Source organism: Trichoderma evansii, assembly GCF_050947405.1.
Source record: "Trichoderma evansii strain SZMC 28006 chromosome Unknown GGI43scaffold_19, whole genome shotgun sequence".
In the NCBI taxonomy this organism is placed as follows: Eukaryota; Fungi; Ascomycota; class Sordariomycetes; order Hypocreales; family Hypocreaceae; genus Trichoderma; species Trichoderma evansii.
The window spans coordinates 496,945-514,844 of record NW_028145187.1 but is presented as its reverse complement, the minus strand read 5'-3'; the positions used below and the strand labels follow the sequence as shown (position 1 = coordinate 514,844).

At 50.3% G+C, this 17,900-nt stretch overlaps 5 protein-coding genes across 5 annotated transcripts; 3 read left to right on the top strand and 2 right to left on the bottom strand.

Moving 5' to 3' along the window:
* Positions 1-228: 228 nt before the first annotated feature.
* Positions 229-1,058, bottom strand: GGI43DRAFT_386421 (S-adenosyl-L-methionine-dependent methyltransferase; the record flags this gene model as incomplete). The annotated part of the gene is made up of 2 exons (XM_083203792.1): positions 229-580; positions 661-1,058. The coding sequence occupies 2 exons, from the start codon at positions 1,056-1,058 to the stop codon at positions 229-231; spliced, it is 750 nt and encodes a 249-aa protein (XP_083057909.1).
* Positions 1,059-3,964: 2,906 nt separating this feature from the next.
* Positions 3,965-4,327, top strand: GGI43DRAFT_386420 (uncharacterized protein; the record flags this gene model as incomplete). The annotated part of the gene is made up of 2 exons (XM_083203791.1): positions 3,965-4,070; positions 4,176-4,327. The coding sequence occupies 2 exons, from the start codon at positions 3,965-3,967 to the stop codon at positions 4,325-4,327; spliced, it is 258 nt and encodes an 85-aa protein (XP_083057908.1).
* Positions 4,328-12,076: 7,749 nt separating this feature from the next.
* On the bottom strand, positions 12,077-12,537 carry GGI43DRAFT_133785 (uncharacterized protein). The gene has a single exon (XM_083199211.1). The coding sequence runs from the start codon at positions 12,416-12,418 to the stop codon at positions 12,164-12,166; it is 255 nt and encodes an 84-aa protein (XP_083057907.1). The 5' UTR covers positions 12,419-12,537; the 3' UTR covers positions 12,077-12,163.
* Positions 12,525-13,917, top strand: GGI43DRAFT_133839 (uncharacterized protein). The gene is made up of 2 exons (XM_083199212.1): positions 12,525-13,572; positions 13,713-13,917. The coding sequence occupies exon 1, from the start codon at positions 12,658-12,660 to the stop codon at positions 13,507-13,509; it is 852 nt and encodes a 283-aa protein (XP_083057906.1). The 5' UTR covers positions 12,525-12,657; the 3' UTR covers positions 13,510-13,572; positions 13,713-13,917.
* GGI43DRAFT_133603 (cyclin family protein) lies at positions 13,848-16,743 on the top strand. Its single transcript, XM_083199210.1, has 3 exons — positions 13,848-14,752; positions 14,903-15,188; positions 15,247-16,743. Exons 1-3 carry the CDS (start codon positions 14,186-14,188, stop codon positions 16,446-16,448), a joined length of 2,055 nt encoding a protein of 684 aa, XP_083057905.1. The 5' UTR covers positions 13,848-14,185; the 3' UTR covers positions 16,449-16,743.
* Positions 16,744-17,900: the final 1,157 nt, after the last annotated feature.

Below are 17,900 nucleotides of genomic sequence, written 5' to 3'. Positions count from 1 at the left end.
TGTAGCAGTAGAAATTCTTTTTTTCTCTCCTTAGATTCAAGTTCGACACCCGTTTCGGATGTTTAGTCTGGATCGTCAATATTGACAAGGCCATTCCTCATAATATCTTGCAATAGAAGCTCCGTGATTTTCAGAGCAAACAGTGCCCGTTGCTCATTGAAGATCGAAACACAGCTAAATTTGATGCATTTCCCAGGGAAGATTCCGTAGGGTTTAATAGTGACCAAATCAATCAAGTAGTCTCGCAAAACTGACACCGTCAAATACTGGTAGCAAGAGCGCCTCCAACCGTTCATGGTTTGCCAGGGCCTTGTTGAATTCACGGAGAGCAACAAGATCCTCTTCTGCATGAATAACATGTCGTTGCAGTTGCCAGTTCGGATTATCCTCGCTCCCATCGGCAACCAGCCCACGCCGAAGGACGTTATCAGCAACGATGAAGCCGTCGGGACGAAGGAGTCGATTAGCTGCACCAGGCTGAGACCCGGCCAGAATATCCCTGAGATAGTTTGGATAGCCTGATTTCTGGGCATCAATGAAGATCAAATCATAAGGCTCCTCGGGGTTGAGAGTTGATAACCTTGAGTTCTTTGTCAGCCGTCCATAAAGAACAAACAAATAGTCCAACGACGGGATCATTATGGCAAACCGGTGATTTACGTTTGAAGCGCATCCCCTACAATGATTTCCACATTCTTCACTCCATGCTTCTCAAAAGTGCCATTGGCAATCTTTGCATATTCCTCCGAGAACTCAAGGCCAGTCACTTTGCCATCTTCGCCAACGGCATGCGCCCATACAAGCGCTGAGTAGCCAACGTAGGAGCCGATTTCGAGAATTCGCTTAGCACCGAAGGCTCTGGCAAAGAAGATGAGACTTTGTGCCTGCAAATTCGAGATCATGTAAGCCGCGTCCTGCGGACGGTTCTCATCTACCCAACTATGATAATCAACGAGGTGTTTTGGCAATGCAGTTGAACTCAATGCTGAGTATGCCGTCACCTCCGCGGCCACCTTGGCATTGGGAAACAGAGCTGCAGAAGTCGTCTTCTTGGACATGGTTGATTAGAGTCGAGAGTAGACTGAGAAATCTGATCTTCTTTTTCAAGACAAGTTGTGGCACGACGTCTGTGGGAAGTGCCGCCTTTGCTCATTTATCTCTATTGTTGAAACAAGAATCACCTATGACTCCTCTCTGGTCACGGTCTTGATCATCCTAAGTTACTTCTCGGTTTCCGAGGCTTAATGCGGAGAGGATGCAGTAGCAGATATGCTCGCATATGGACGATGGATAGCGGTGATCATCACAGGATAGAAGTCGATTGCGTTATGAAGCTATTCCTTTCCCCTCATCGGTCTCCGAGGCCGACAGCCCGACAGCCGCTAAGATACTCAAGGACCGCATCTGATAACCATTAGGCACCGTAATACGGAATAATATTCCAAAAACTCAAAACAAAGCAGAGCAGGCAACGACTACGCGGTCTATGGCAAGGCCAACTAATTGACAGTCATATGGTTAGGATGCACATCCCTTTGTTGAAAGGGTTGGCTCCAGAGACCGTGTCCTGCATGACAGCAATCTACTTCGGCGGCGTTCGTCATGAAAGACCCGGCATGGTGCGACTATCAAACCGCTGTGAGCCTACTGGATCTTGCTAAACTTGCAACGAAATTCCGCTGATGTAACCGGCTTTTGCTATGCCGAGCCTGCTCCTCCAATTATCCTATAGCGGCAAAAATAGCTAGAGAATGAGTAGCCAGAGGTGCTAGACATGAGCACGACTGCCTCAAGCTATTCCCAGGCTAAGTTGTGTTTCGAAGGAGTTGCTCCGTATTAACTGTACAAACAACGCAAGCGCCAACAACTCGTGCTTGGCGTTAAACCTGATAGCCGAGAAGTAAAGAGACTTGACGCCTCCCAGGGAGGGAGATACGTAAAGATTTGCCATAATTATCAGCGAAGTGGATCTTAGCTTAAAGCAGACGAGGGTTGACTTTTGCTGAAACTCCTCCAGCAAAGGATTTATGAAAGCCTCGCTGACTGAACCATGCTATGGCGTCTTTGGAGTTTACTTGTAAGGACGAAAACCCACCCGGGTAAAGGAGGTTGCTTTTAGTGCAGACGTACTATGTACTTCGTACATAGCCTGGAATCCGGTGGCACTGTTTAACCTGCTGGATTTGCCCGTCATAAGGGCGGCCTAAGCCCAAGTGAGCAGGAACTGCCATCCGGCGCTCCGCCGTGTCACCGGAACGTGTCTGTAGCGACCGGGGCCATGGCGAGAGACGCGGCTCGAGGCTAGGGCGGGGAGCCTCAGCTGCGTCCGATCCAGCCGTGAATGTCGCTGTGCTCCGTTTCAGGGAGCGTGCCAAGTGTAGGAGCTTGGAAGGGGATCATCGTCGTCGCCATCAAGGCTAGTAGTCGTAATAGCAGTAGTATGGATGCGGTGAGAAATGGTCATGGCCACCTGAAATGATGAGAAACACGACTAATCTCCCTGCGGACCGGGCGCAGTGATGCTCGGCCCAAGCCAACGGGCGCTGCGTTTCGTTGCCGCTTTCACAGCTGATGTTACCCCCGTGGGAAGGAAACAGTGAAGGATGCGAGCAAATGAGAAAACAAACAGTGGTAGCAGAGAACGGAAAAGACATGGCGTCCGAGCTAAGATGGCTTCTGGGCCACTAAAGATGAGTCGCCAAGAGTGGACTGCATGCCGACATTGCATGCCTATCTCACAACTCTTTGAAGAGAAGGTACTCCGTGCAAGTATACTGGATAGTGAGAAGTGTGCAAAGCATTCGGAGCCACTCGATACCCGTGTCATGCCCCATAAGCAGCTCGATTCCAATAACACGAGTGAGTATATCTGCAATCTGGGCTCTTTTTGGCTGCCCCCTGAAAGCAGCATGAGGCCGTGTGTGTACTTGGTATGCAATGGTGCACCTTATTGGCAACTCAGCGGCGGCAGCTCAGGAGTTGATAGCACCACCTCAACAGAGATGATCGCCCTGTCATACCTGAAAGACAGAGCAGGTGCCCAGTGATGCCATGACCTGTATTTGCAAGGCGTTGGCGCGTGGTGTGCAGTGCATGGGGCGGTTCTAGCCCTGGCAGGCCTGGTACACGCTGCGGCCGACCATTTAGTCAGTGTCTGTGGCGTCGTCCAGGATGTGCCACCGATCGCTAAGAAGCGCTGCTGGGCCAGGGAGTGGGTTCAAGTTTCTCGACAGGTTCTTTGAATGGTGCATTCGCGCACACAAATAGCATATTAACGTTGGATCAGAGGAGCAGGTGTGGTGGGATGAGGACAAGGCGTCGCACTGTCGCCTGATGCTGACGGTCAATGCACAAGGAGGAAGCTGGAAGAGGGAAAGACGGTCCTGCAAACGAATCAACAAAAACCGCACTCCGTACAAAGTACGAAGCATACAGCAAGCTATGACCTGGCATCAGGTAATCCTTGATATCAGCCACCGACTTCCGTCAGAGGCGGCAACGCCAACGAACATAACCGCGATAACAGTGCCATACTGACTGGGCCCTCCGTATTCCACAGCCCTTGTTAATACTGTAGGACCTGCAATGCCCTTTGGTCGTACGAGGGCGTGGTGCTCCATAGAGCGACTCTAGCTTGACGCCAGAAGGATCGAGGCTGATTGACGATGGAGCCTGGCCCGCTTTAGGACTCGTGTGCACCACTGACGCTGGGATGAAGTGCGCGCATAGTGAATGAGTGCATGGACTGGTATCACATCAAGAGGATTGGAGGTTGGAGGCTTGTAAGAAGTTATTTTTGTCTGCTGCTGGTGTTTGCCTGGATTTGCTTGGCTGCCTGGATGCTAAGGCTCTGAAAGAGGTACCTCGTTACCAACTAATACTGCGCGGGTGGCAGTACACAGCGATGCACGATAAGATATGATGGACCAAGAATTGAGATATGCTCCTCTTCTCTTCACCAGCAATGGACTTGGAAATCGACAATGATCGTCCAATCATACGACTGCAGAGTAACCGCTACTCGATGTGGGCCAGCGCCATCGTGCAGGGCATTGCATGCACTAATGTGAGTACGGATATGGAGCACTTCTATATGATACAGGTAGATACTCCATACTTCCACTACTCCCGTGATTGTGGAACTTCAAGATGCTAACGATGGTCTGGCCCGAAAGCGTTTGCCATCATCACAAGCAACCGAGCGAGAGGTGATGAATCATCATTGCGCTCGCCGAACGTCACAGCCGAGGAGCCCGAAAACAGCTCCTCTCTGATGCCTGCCGCCGGGCATGAATTGTTGTACAATGTAGCTATTGGGCCACTATGAAACAGAACAAATAGCACCAGCCTAAATGGCACAGACGATGGCTGTCTGGCCTTCTGCTGAGACAAATCAAAGGCAGCCTGAACCTTGGTGCTAGACACCAAGCCAAATCAGGCTATGAGAGAAGAGAAGATTGCAATGCCCCGGTATCTGTCTACAAGCTGCACACGGAGTACCTGCACAGTTACTGCTAATGCGCACCTCGGCTTAGTACCTGCTGGCGCATGGATCAGATGCCATAATTACAGACTTCTCGCACCATAATCGCAGTCCTTCCTCTATGTAGCCGTCACAGGATTCACCACCACATGCAGCCTCTTTAAACATGGATGAGTCTAGTCCCGCTAGTCTACTGGCCAGTAGGGAGGGACCCGTCCGGGCGTTGGCTTGCCATTTGGCTTGCCATGGGCATATCACAAGAATGCCCGTGGTATGTACTTGAATGTTCTCGCTCTTCAAGTATGTGGACCTAAACTATCGCCATCATGATCACCGAGAGCCACTGATTAATAGACCCGAGTACTACTAGGCTTTGCAATATTGGTCTCGCCCCGCGTCTTGCGCAAGGCAAAAGGCAAACAAAAAATTGTCTCTAGCGCCTAACAGCGGAGAGACTGTATAGCGCATATCCACTCCTCTCTGATGATGCCGAAAACGTCAACTTTTTCCCAGACGCCGCCGGGCTCCAAGAACAATGCGAATAACCTTGGAGATAAATGGTAGCTCCGTCACTCCACACAGTGTCTGATGATATACTATGTAGGTGAGAAGCTCGGCACGCTATTGCTAATTATCCTGAATTTTCTTGCTGCTGAAGTATGTAGAAGTATGGAGTAATATTAGTGGACCAGCTCTGATTGAGCCTCTGATTCGATAAACCGGGCCACCTGGACAGCCATCTCTCGGCTACCCGTACATTGGCTGGCTGGAATTGGATGGCTGTCGCCGAGCTACGAAACTTCTCTTGCCTTTGCCGAATCTTGACCTTTGCATATTACTCTTTTCCCCCTCTCTTGGTGGATGCTATGTTAAGAGACATCGATGCAGGCCGCCACCAAATGATTCACGCAATCGGAGCCGCTCCATCAGAGCCAGGCATTTTCCCTGCTCATTGGCAAGATAAGGGGACTAGAAACGCCTCACGATGATGGTTCCAGCACGAGTCGTCGCACAAAGCCGAGCCTTGAGCATCATTCGCCCTCGCCTAGACTATCAGTGCCTTGCTGCGCCAAAACGAAACGGCTAGAAGGGATCCAACCACCTGAGCCTTGGGCTTGTTGGACAGTGGGCCGGATGATCTAGTGCAAGCCGGTGATTTTGAAACTAATAAGCTTGAGAGAAAGAAAAGAGACAGAATGGCTGAGGTCGGGGCAGGGCGTCACACAGTTGCCACACCTTGCCGGACCGGCGTATCCATTTCTACCATCTGATCATACGCTATTTGTACAATGATGGCAATCCAGAGCCCTTTTTCACAAGCATCATTCAACAGCCACCGGCTAGGGCTCTGCGGACGTTGATGCTCCCGATTCCGTATGAAGGCCCGAGATGGCCAACCTTGGACTTTACAGCTCGTTCTTGACCCGGCTCGCACACCCTCATGTGAGTCTTCAAATAACGGTCCTACACGCCCCTCCTTCAATGCTATATGGGCTGTGATTGGCCCATTGAAGGCGGCATGCTGGATTGACTCTATACACGGGTATCAAACGAAACCAGTGTTGATACTATAATCTATTGATGATACTTTCTTTTAGTGACCAAGCCGTTTCGATCCTGTGTACTGATACTACTGGGCGGACTCGTCATGTCGCCTTGGAGATTGACGTCTAGATTTCATCCAAGCTATGATAGCAGTTATCTTTACATTCTATACTCGCTCTATGAAGAATAATTTATCTCTGACGACTGATTCATCCCAATTTAATTTGACGGATGAAGCACGATCAGTTCCAACTAACCTTGATGAAAATGTTTGAAGCTGAGCTTGGAAACTTGGCCAGTAGCACATTCTTCTATAAACACTTGATGCTGCTGGATATCGCTTAGACTAGCACCAAACACCATCCATTCACACACTGCAGCGTATTATACAGAGCAGCCTGTACCAGCGGTCCATCCTATTTGAGACATGGCACCTTGGTAGCAGTATTGGTTTTCATTCCTGGGTTCCGTGTTCCGTGCATCTGCAAATGAATATCGAAAGCATCTTAGCCCGGCTGTTGCCTTGGTGAGGTAGCGCAGGCAACCTTGACTCCTACAATGCCTCTAGCATATTTTAGCTTTGTATATCCAACGGGCCGAGACATGGCATCCGTGTTCCATTTTCATTTACATACGAAACACGCCACCTTCTTATTACTATTTGCTTCCCTTTCCTTTTTTTGTTATTTTCCTCTTTCTTTGCTACGGCAACATCTCGCCAGAAGACGGCTGAGTTAACCAACGAAATTACTCCTTGTGAGCAATTATACAGAGATGCAAACGCATTACAAAGGAATGAAACCGCCCTGCTTGCCACCGTCCCACCTAACATAAAGCGGGTACAAGTAGCAGTATAACGCATCACGTCAAATTCGAGGCCCTCGCCCCCAAAAATCACACGCTTACCCATAGTATGTATTAGAGGATATTGCCCCTCCCCCCTGGTCATCCTACTAGCGACCATTTGCGGGAACCTGCCTGGATCAGTCCCTGGCAGCCAATAAACGACCCCTGCTAGGACTTCAAAGGGGAGTTTTGTCAATGGGCCATTCTTCGTGTCTGAAAGGTACGAGCATTACGAGAAGCCGTACCCAAGTCCGTAAATGAATAAGGTAGGTCAAATCTATAACACGTATTCCTTCGAGTACGTCTGCCGGGAACGATCAAAACGAGGCACGCGGCGTGTTGAAATTTTATCACACAATACCTACATGTGGAATCAAACAGGCAAGCATTTTTCATGCGGCCGAGCCACCTGACGGACGCCACGAGAAGAGATTCGCATACCTACCGATTACCATCCACCATACATCTTGCAGCCGTGCCTTGCCCACCGTCTATTAGTATCAGTTCGGGATAGTATCTCCGTAGGTGAAGGTGAAGAAGGGGGACTGAGAAAGCCAATAGCAACAGCAACGAAAAATACGCCTTCTCTTAACCCTTTTCATTCTCCCCTGCTTCTAACCCCACGCTTGCGCATCTCAGCTACATGTAATCTGCCGTGTACATCCTACATGCTCCTGCAAACGAGCGTAGCTTATAAATAAAATATCTTACATGCGGCACAGCAAACCAGTTAGGTATTTTCTCTCTGACTCTCTCTACAGGAATCCACAACCTCAAGGAGATAGTAGTGTTACTCCAAGAACGATCACTTATAATAGGACCCTGCTCGCGGACAAAGGGACAACATCCTTTGTTCACGCCTCGTTCTCCTTGCTTGCTCCCCTCTTTTACCAAACAGCGCTGCCGATTCGCTGCAGCCGCTAGAGACAAAAACGGTTTTAACAGAAAAGAAAAAAAATGTCTTACGCAAGACGCCATGCATACTTGTACTAGCACTGTCGCATTTTAGGTGGCTCAAGCTCCTAGTGGTAGCGGTACTGCTACCGCAAAACAGAAAATGATATTATGGCATGTACTCCGTACGGAGTGCATCCAACCCATATCAAGTAAAAGACCAGACGGGTTCAAGAGCCCAGTCACGAGAGGTGGGCTTGCTATGCGAGTCAAGGGAGCGAGCAAGCCCACTCCTGACGTAGTCCATTCTGATGATGGCCGGCGCGAATCTAAGCTATTTGGATCTTCTCCTGCGTCGTGTTGATCAAACAAAGTTCTCTGCTGCGGTGACGATGCAATGCAAAGAAGCTCCGAAATGAAAATGTATCACGTCCCCAGAGCCCCAGAGGGTGGGACACACCAAGCTCGAGCTACGGCAGTGGGCAGCAGTAGCAGGATTTTTCTGATACACGGCCGCAAGCAGATGGTGGGCCTGGACCATGCCAGTTGCATTGATATTTACGGTGATGGTATATCAAGTTTCGTACCAGTACAGCATATGCGCTTCGCTTTTTGCTAGTGCGAATAGCAAGCACACGAGTTATTATTAACCATCCCTTTCTCTTTGGCCTCTCTGTTATTACATTACATGGCATTATCTTAGCGTATTGGGCTTTGCTCGCTTTGAGATAGGTGCATGCCCGTCGGCTGGGTCTGGTTCCGGGTCGCAGCACAGGCCTAACTATAATTGCCACCACAACGGCAGGGGAACGCACGCGCGCGCAAAAAAATTAAAGACATTGTCAACATTCGCCTCAAAATCTGATACGGATACGATGTTTCGGTCACGGCATCCCATCTGGTAGGTAGATTGGCAGCAAGGCTTTCATGCAAGCCCGCCCTATTTTGTAGATGCATGAAGAAATGTACAACAGACACAATATCGCTGCCCTTCTATTACCGCTAGGCTTTGTATTAATTAAAGACAGGCTAAATATGCGTAGCACAGCAGCAAGAAGACGACAAGATTAAACTTTCTCTTTGCTCCATATTATGTAAATTGTTTTATCTGCACCTAGACGAAAACAAGAAAAAAAAAAAAAAGGACCAAGACATGAGTACATGGATATAAGACATTTTTGAATCTTCAATGCACGAGGTATGTTATAAGTGGCTTTGTACCCACTGCTCATCCCGGAGTACGCCGGACGTGCGTGTTAGTCGTGGGCGCAGCCACCGTTCATGTACTCGATACAGCTACTTTTGATATTACCATTACTTGTGTACTGCATCATCAAAAATAGCTAATAATACATCCATCTGCATATACGCAAGGTAGGCAGCAGTCATACTTGGCGCCCATCATCGTCATGTTCATCAATAATCAGCTTTTTCCCCCTCATCAAGTTTTTCCCCCCCTGTCATCCTTCTGATGGGAATAAAAAAAAAAAGCCCACCCCTTGGGCCGTGGCCGTTGGGACTCCCTCTCTAGGCGAAAGGCGGGAGAAGAGCTGAAGGGCCGCGTACCGCGGATATCATTGGATGGCCACGGGAGGGTGAAGGAGTGGAGTGGGGAGCGAAAAGGGAAAACATGGCAGAGAGGGAAAAAAGGGTGTGGGCCGCGCAGTTTTTGGTGAGCGAAATGCTGCCGCTGATCACAAAAACGGGGGCCGGTTGATGAATGAGAGCATGAAAGACTGTTACCGGCAGCTCAACAAGAGAAAAGCTAGGCTAGGCTGTGCCCGGCTTAGCAAGCATGTAAAAAAGGGCCTTGTCTAGATGGCGTTCTTTTGGCTGTTGCCCCAGGGCAGGTATGCCTACATAGCTGAATCATTTTGTTTGGATTAGCATCATCTCCTTCAGCTGCCTCTTTACATACGGGCTGGCCGTGCCCCTGTAGTCTTGTACAAAGTAGCATTGCCGTCTCTTTTCGGAACAGTGTCGAGCTAGGCCGGAGTTGTATGCGAGCACTTAACATTCGAGATATGAGAGCAGCGGTAGTATCACTACAAAGCAATAGCATCATCAATGGTATACCTCGCCAAGGCAAGCGTGATGTCTAATACACAACTAGCTTGTCTTAAAACGATAACAGTTATCCTTTGATTGCCACTCTGTTTTTTTGTGGTCCTGTGCTCCCCCGCGCAAAGGCATCATCGCCTGGCGAGATATCAGACAGGCCTAAGCAATGCAAGGCTACAATTACGGGCAAATGTATCCATCAGCAATAAGCCCTGGCGCTATGCTTTTGTATCCGCCCTCCACGCAGGGGCTGACTGACGCGGATCGGGGATCGATTTGGCAACAGAGCGTCGGTGGATCATGGGTAGGTAACGCAAAGCAAGGCAAAGCAAGCATGGCACAGTACGCACGGTTATTAGAGCCTCGTGATGGATTAGAGCCTGTCTGTTTGTATAAGTGGTGGCCCGCAGAGCTCACCAAAGAACGTTTTTTCTTGCAAAGGAGCCAAAGAAGAGTCAAAATCAAATTTGAATCTTGTCTCTTTTTTTAGCCGTCATATCAGATCAGCATCAGCATCAACAGTCTTGCTCGTCATGGTCCTTTTGCCAGTCATCATTAAGCCTGCGGAACAGACTCCGTTTCTTGAAGGGGCAAGCGAGGCCATTCCAAGTGGAGCAGCCGGACGCCGGGTATGAGACGAGAATTGCTCCGTTGAAATTTGTCTTGCAACTATTATCGCTACCATGTTTGCCGGGCCAACAGCCAGGCTGCTACTCTCGTACTGCTCGACTCTGTGCAACATGAGGCGGATATAGCTCGATGCTGGTAAAACACGGACAGCGTTTGAATCTTGACACGCATCTAGCTGTGGCTGGTTCTCCAAGGCTCGTATAAATGCCACCTACTGAGTACTACTGGCAGTAGCACTGCTCGTATGAATTTTGCCCCATATACGCGAGTGGTATAGATCAGATCCCTACCGCACAAGCACATAGACCCTTTTTCGTACTACCGCTGCTACTGTACTAGTAATACCACTTCGTACTCGAAGGGAATGGGACGAAAACGGGGTGCATACCCAGCAAGCGACAGTTGCAGCAAAAAGGCGGCAGCAGAATTTAGCTTACGCCTGGCTATTTGAAAAAAAAGCGGCGGCGAAATGGCTCCTAGGCGTTAGCCTAAAAAGCGAAATATGTACCACTACAACTGGGCATGTCTTACTACGACCTGTATATGGCGAGTCTTATGGGTCACTGGCTGACCTGACTATATGCGGAGGCATGAAGCGAGCGAGCAAGAGACGCCGTCATCTCGTCTTGCTCCTATTTTCGGCATAAAGTATAAGCCGTATTGCAAGTGGTGATGTGATGAAGGATGAAGCAGAGGAATCTTAAGAGTTTCTAGATGCATATGCCGTCTGTCCCCTGGTCACTTCATGCCTTATAAACCTTCAACCCTGCACCATTCAGGTGGTAGTCGTACTAGTACGAGCAGTAGTCATATGTACAAGGTAAATTAATGTTCAAGGCAGTCTGGTCTGGTGGCACTGTATGGACTTTGGATGCAGGGGTGCAGCTAGAGAGGGAGAAAAAAGAGGAGAGCCTCCTTTGAAATGTAGAGAGAAAAATGGTTAACAAGAGAGAAAAAATTAATTAATTCACTACAGCGATTTGAAGCGCCATCAAACACCAGGCCGGCTGCGGGTGTTCCGGGGGCAACGAAAAATGCAAGATGTCACGGCCGTTTCCAGGCGCTGTGTCAGTCAGCTGGGCTCGGCAAGGATGTGGCTCTCACTCACTCACTGCCACTGCTGCTTTCCACTGGCCCAGAGCCCGTGCCTACCCACTCCAACCGCTAAGATGCCCACTGGAAGGGGGGGGCTGTTGGTGCTGAATCTTGTCCCATCCATGCGCGCACTGCAGGGGAGCGACGCCTCTGGGGCTTCGCGGGCTGCCGCCACAGTCGGTCGGCGTGATCCAGCAGGGCCTCTGCGCAAAGACTAGCGGTCCGCAGTACGAGCAATACTTGGTACAGTAATGCTCGCTGGCTTGGTTGTAGCTGGACACTGGGCACTGGGCACTGGGCACTGCTGGAGCGGCAACCAGGCCGTGCCCTGCAAATGCGCTGCAGGCGGTCATTCAGGACCCCGCAGAACGGTCACTGTCTGGGACTTTGCAGTGGTTAGTGGTAGTGCTACCTTGCCGAGGCGTGTACTCGCCGGGCGCCAAGTACCTCGCATTGATGCCTCTTACAGAGCAGTCGGCGAGTATCCATCTGCTCGCAGTGACATGGCTCACGAGATTAAACATGTCGACGCACCGACGCGACAGGGGCCGCCGCGCGCAGTCGACTGTGATTTGGTGGGATTGGGAATAAATTGGATGGATGGATATATTACGACTCGGAGTACATGCTCAAACACACATACCATACCATATACATGCAGGTTATGGCACCAGCACAGTTTGGATGGTGTGGAAAGGTTGGTTTCGAGCGCAGCGGTACCTCCAGAGCATACAAGGGGGGCAGCCTCAAATCCAGATACGATAGACCAATACGGCTCATATATCCACTTGAAGCCTGCGCTCGTCGGAAAGCCGGGCACAAGAAAACTGCGATGAGCGCTGCGTCGTGTCCTTGCTTGATCATAAATGGGTAACGGACCCTTTGCTCGACGTGGCGCGGTCGCTACTGCGAGAAATATCCTTCAAATGGAGAACAAGAATAAATTGAAAGGCCAAAAAGACGCCCCTCGCTCTCTTTCGGTGACCCTCCTGGGGAGGCGTAGCGCAATTACGTTCGCTAGCTGCTCCGTTTTCTGGGTACGAGGAGCGCTTTAGAGCTCAGAGTTGACGCTGTGGGTTTCGCGCTGCCTCTGATTGGGCAAGATGTGCGTAGCGCCGCCTTGTACTCTTTGCTCGGAGGTACCTGGCGCGCGCCTCGTGATGGCTGCGTGGCGTGGGTACCGCCCGGCGCAGGTACCGCGTGAGCTTGCCAGCCCCATGTCGAGGGCCAGTGCCTCCGCCAGATTCTCCATCTCCAGAATCCAGAATCCAGAATCCAGCCCAGCCCAGTCCATCCTCTCATCCGCCATCGCGACATCCATCCGCGCACAGTACCAGAAACCATCTGCTGCTAGTTCGTTGGCTACGGATACCACCTGCTTGACTGTGCTCCATGCTCCATGCTCCATACTCCATATCGCAATCAATGCCTCCTCCGACGCCGACGTCTCCCCCTTGGCCACGCCGCCGAGCCGCCAGCCAGAGCCAGCGCCAGAAGCAGCACCAGCGCGAAACCTCAGCAGAGACGCCGAAACGAAACCTACCCATGGCAGACGACGCAGCCAACCAGCCCGTTTGAACGCGGCAGCCCTCGTCAGCCCTTCTCGTCGTCCTTCTCGTCACCCCCCTCCTTCAGCGTCCCTTTTTCTGGGTCCGGGGGTTCCCTTTTTCCTTCTATTTTGTGTACCTCTCCTGGAACCCATAACCGATCAGACAAGCTCCCCCCCCCTTCTCATTTTAGCATCTGGTTCATGTCTTCCATGCTCTTTCTTGTGCTCTTCAGTTGTACCGCCGGGTTCTGGCCTGGTTCCGCGCTTTGATGCTAGGGATGCATGTCAGCAAAGCGTTCCTTGCCTGGTCCGGCTTCTTTTTAGCACCCACTGGCTGGCTCTTTTCGACTCCATCCATACCTCGCGGGTACGTACCATTTGGCCAGAGGCCGTGCTAGGGTGCTAGCGGTGCTACTGCCATGTATTAGCGGTGCTGCTACCTCACACGAGCACTGCCAAGTATAGTACAGTACGTCCACTACAGCACTATGCCCAGGCCGAGAACCGAGAGACTATCCTCTTTTCATCGGCCCTGCTAAAGAAACCCAAAATGAAAAACAAAACGAGCAAAAGGGAATAAAGAAGAGCGTACTAAAGAAAGACAAAAAGAGAGAATGAAGAGCCACTGTGCCGCTACTGGCAGCCCCGAAAAAAAAAAAGATACTTGTACACACACATCCCTGGCACATCCGCCGAACAGAAATAAACCTGGGGTCTGTGGCACTTCCTGGCGCGGTGCTTGTCTGCAGCCAATCCACGCATGTACCTGTACCTGAGCCTGTACCTGTACTTGAATTGCGCAGATACCCACCCACCTCACTTACACCCAGATCGAAACTCTTTTCAACGACTTACCTCTGGCCTTCTCATCTTGGCCTCACCTCACTTCCCAAACCCACAATCCTTTATCTCAAGCCCGGAGAGGACCTTTTAGTTCTTCTCCTGCCTTCTTTTTTCCCCTCTTCGCCCAACCCACTTCGACCTTGCAAACCCGCGCTGCGCTGCTTCACTGCGAGCCTCGCACCTACATAATAATCCTCCACGCTCCTCGTCGTGCTTCACTTTCGTCATAGGTGATCCCCATGTCGGTTAAGGCTGCGCCCTCGACGTCGCATCTTCTTCATCTACCGCTATCGCCATCATTCTTCTCGAACTCTCGACGACCTGTATTGCCTCCCCTTGGCTTTACCCTGCCCAAGCCGTCGGCTCTGACCCACGATATCGCATACCACCAGCATCTGACAAACGGCCTGAGGACGCCTCCAGTCGACGAGATGAGCACCACCTACCAGCAGGTGCCGGCCGCGTACGACAGCCATGCCCTGCGATCGTACACTTCGGCAATTGTCCACCCTAGCAGGGCAAAGGCCATGGCAGTAGCTGGCGTCAACGATGCGAGGCAATACGGCCGATATCCCACAGTCCAGCAAAACCAGCACCAACACCAGATTCCCATCTCGCAGACTCTACATGCACCACTACACAGCACTCCCTCTGATCGATCTACGAAATCAACACCTGCATCGGTGGTCTCTGCCAAGGACGCTATTTCATCACGGAGGAGCTCTGAGGCGTTGATCTACCACAGTCTCCAGATTCCGAGATGCATCAGCGCCAACGGTGGCAGCTTGGCAGATTTTGCAGCTCAGGTTAGTCGAATTCTTTCAAAGAACTATACATTTACATATATCGAATCCTCTGCAAACTTCCCCAGCCTATGATTTTTACATTTTTGTCTATTTCGCTGCTCTCGCCTTGCCCTCTGCCCAGTTAGCTGACCCTACGCTTTTTCCTTCTAGATGACGTGCCTCTTTTGGTTCGAACCTATTGAGCATCTCAGAAAGGCCGAGGGTATGAAGTCACGGCCAAATGTGCTCCCCTCTCGCCTGGTTGATTTGGCCAAGCCAAGCTCGCAGTTCCGAAAATGGGTCTACAACGTGTTGTCGACGACCCAGGTGACACAAAACGTAATCCTGCTCGCTCTGCTTTTTATCTATCGACTCAAGGGCTCGACACCACAGATTAAAGGACGAGGAGGCAGTGAGTATCGATTGCTTACTGTCTCTCTCATGCTTGGCAATAAATGTAGGAACCCTCAATGAAGAAATAAGGCAAGGGAAAAAAGGCTAACAAAGGTATCCAGTCCTCGACGACAACACTTACACTAACAAGACATGGGCTGAAGTGTCTTGCTTCACCGTCAACGAGATTCACGTCATGGAAGTCGAGTTTTTGAGCAACATGCGATACAACCTCCTTGCCTCCAAGGATGAATGGGAGGAGTGGCTGACCAAGCTGGCCTGCTTCCACGACTACTACGAACAGGCTCTCCTTCTGCCGGCATCGCCGCTGCACGTTGCGTCTTCTCCTTCCAGGAGTTTCCATTCTCCCATCCCCTCGCCGACCACGACAACGCTGGCAGCCCCTGCTGACCTGGCCTTTATGCCGAACGGCGCACCAAACTTTTCGCCCACGACTTCGAGACACGCCCAGAACTGGGCCATGTACCACGCCAACCCCGTATCGCCGCTGGCTGCAAGGCCGTCAATGGTTCTGCCCGTCAACCGAAAGCGCAGCCCAGATGTGGACCCGATTGAGCACCCTGCCAAGCGACACATGCGTCAAGCTCCAAGACCCAACATGGCGGTGCCACCGGTCATGAATGCCCGACCCAAGGACGCAACCAGGCTCCCTGTCCCGCATCTCACGCTCGTCACGACGCAGGTTCCCACTCAGCCAACTGTGTTCCCAACTTCGGCAACATCAGCAGCAGTGACGATGACGCCGATGACGACTGGATATGCTCCTCAGTCACCTTATGCCTCTGCCAACCACAACGTGGTTTCTCTGCCACCCCTGCAGACTGGCACTCGCGCCATGTCCACCGTCTACCAGCCTTCTACCGTCGCGACGGCATCGGCCACGGCTGGTTTCCCCAACACGGCGCTTCCCGGTCAGCCATCGATTGCTTATACCACGCCCACCAAGCACCTCACCTCTGCCTACACCTCTTCGCCAATGGCAGAGAATTTGTTTGGAACCGCCTCGGGAATGCATACGCCGCTTGCCCTTACGCCAATCTCACACTCTCCCAGTGTCTATTTGCAGCAGCGGGCTAGTCCCTACAGACCTATCCGCCACGTCAACCGACTGCTCTACCCACCGCCCTCGGCATCGCTCGATCAATACCACCTGGCGGTTCCCGTCCAGCCCACGCAGATGCACTACCAGCCTCTTGGTAGACGAAACGATTTGCGAACCGGCGTGGTTCCCGAGTTTATCGTGTACAACAGGGGCCAGCATTCCCTCCCGCAAACTGGAGTGCAAGGAGCGTATGTACCCTAGGGGTGGCTGCATTGTTCCTTTTGCAACCGTTTGCAGGTGGATGGGAAGCATATCTGCACACCATTTTTCTATCAACAGTAGATGTTGTGAGACAAAATTTTCTTATTCGGCTGAGTGTCTCAACATCCTTGTACTTTTATTCCTGTTTTCCGTTTCTTTGCTTTTTGAGCTGGGGGGTGCTATTCACCCTACCTTGTGTTATTAGTTCTATCTGCTTTTTATCGTTTATCTATTTCTCTTTTCGGGCTTTTGCTAGTTTATGAAGGCGAAGCATATCGATTTGCATGGTTTGGGGCGTTGGTTAAGGGAATCTGGCTGGTACAGGGGGGATATATGGCTTTTGATCGGTTTTTCGGGTATGTCTATCACGACGGTACAGCGAATGAAGAAAATGGTAAACCTGGTCAAGAGAGTCCAAAGGGGGGCGAAGGGAAATGCTTGATACATATGCACGTCTCGAGAAGCATTTATTTGGAGTTGATTTTCTTTTTGTCGTTACGCGGTCAATGCCTCTTTCCCTTTTTTTCTGTTACATCTTGATTCTTTTTTGAGCTTATTTTTTTATTATTCCTTATAATATCCATGGACGCATGAAAGATTATTGGCATGGAATTTTTCACCAGGCAAATATGGGGCTAAATGAAAAGGGAGGGCGATATGGCATAACTGGCTGGAATGAAGAAACAGAACAGCCGTTTTCTGACTTTTGTGAATTAGCCTCTGTTACTATTACTATTTTTTTTTCCTTGGCTGCTTTGTTTTCTCGTTTATTGAAGATACCACAATTACTATTTAGGCTTTTGGGGAAATGAGAATTGAACTGAACTGGCATTATGATGTTGCCTGGTTTTTAATGAATATTTCTTCTTGACTTGATGTGACTCCTTGGGCTAAATTATGTGTGTATAACGGTGTCGAGGGAGAGGGAGGGTGTGAATTGGAAAGTTTATTTTTGAGCTGCAGGAGAAAAAGGGATGTTATATTGGCGTATCGGTAGGGAGGGTGACAATGCTTTGCGTTGATGGTGAATGGCATCATTGTATTTTGTGTCCGAATTGATGGATTTGGATTTTCATCAGTGATTGTAGGCATATTGAGCTGTAAACTTGGCTATCTCATATGTTGTATTTGCATTGCATATAAGACGTAGGAAATAGCATTTATCTATGATTCAGAGGTGCCAGTACCAAGGGATGGGTGTAGAGTTACTGGTGAAGGGTAGGAGATGAAAAAGGAGAGGGTGTATACGAATCAATTCGTTTCATTCCAACATTATAGTGCCATTATGGGAGATGAAGACGGCGATTGATGTTGCTGTAGGGTATGAGGTCAGCGGCATCAACATTATGTAATCTTGTGCTTGTGGAACTGAGCTGTTTCTTGGAGTTTGTTTGTTTACTCTAGATATATGCGTTAGAGTAAGCATGAGAGTAGTGATAGTAATGGAGGCAT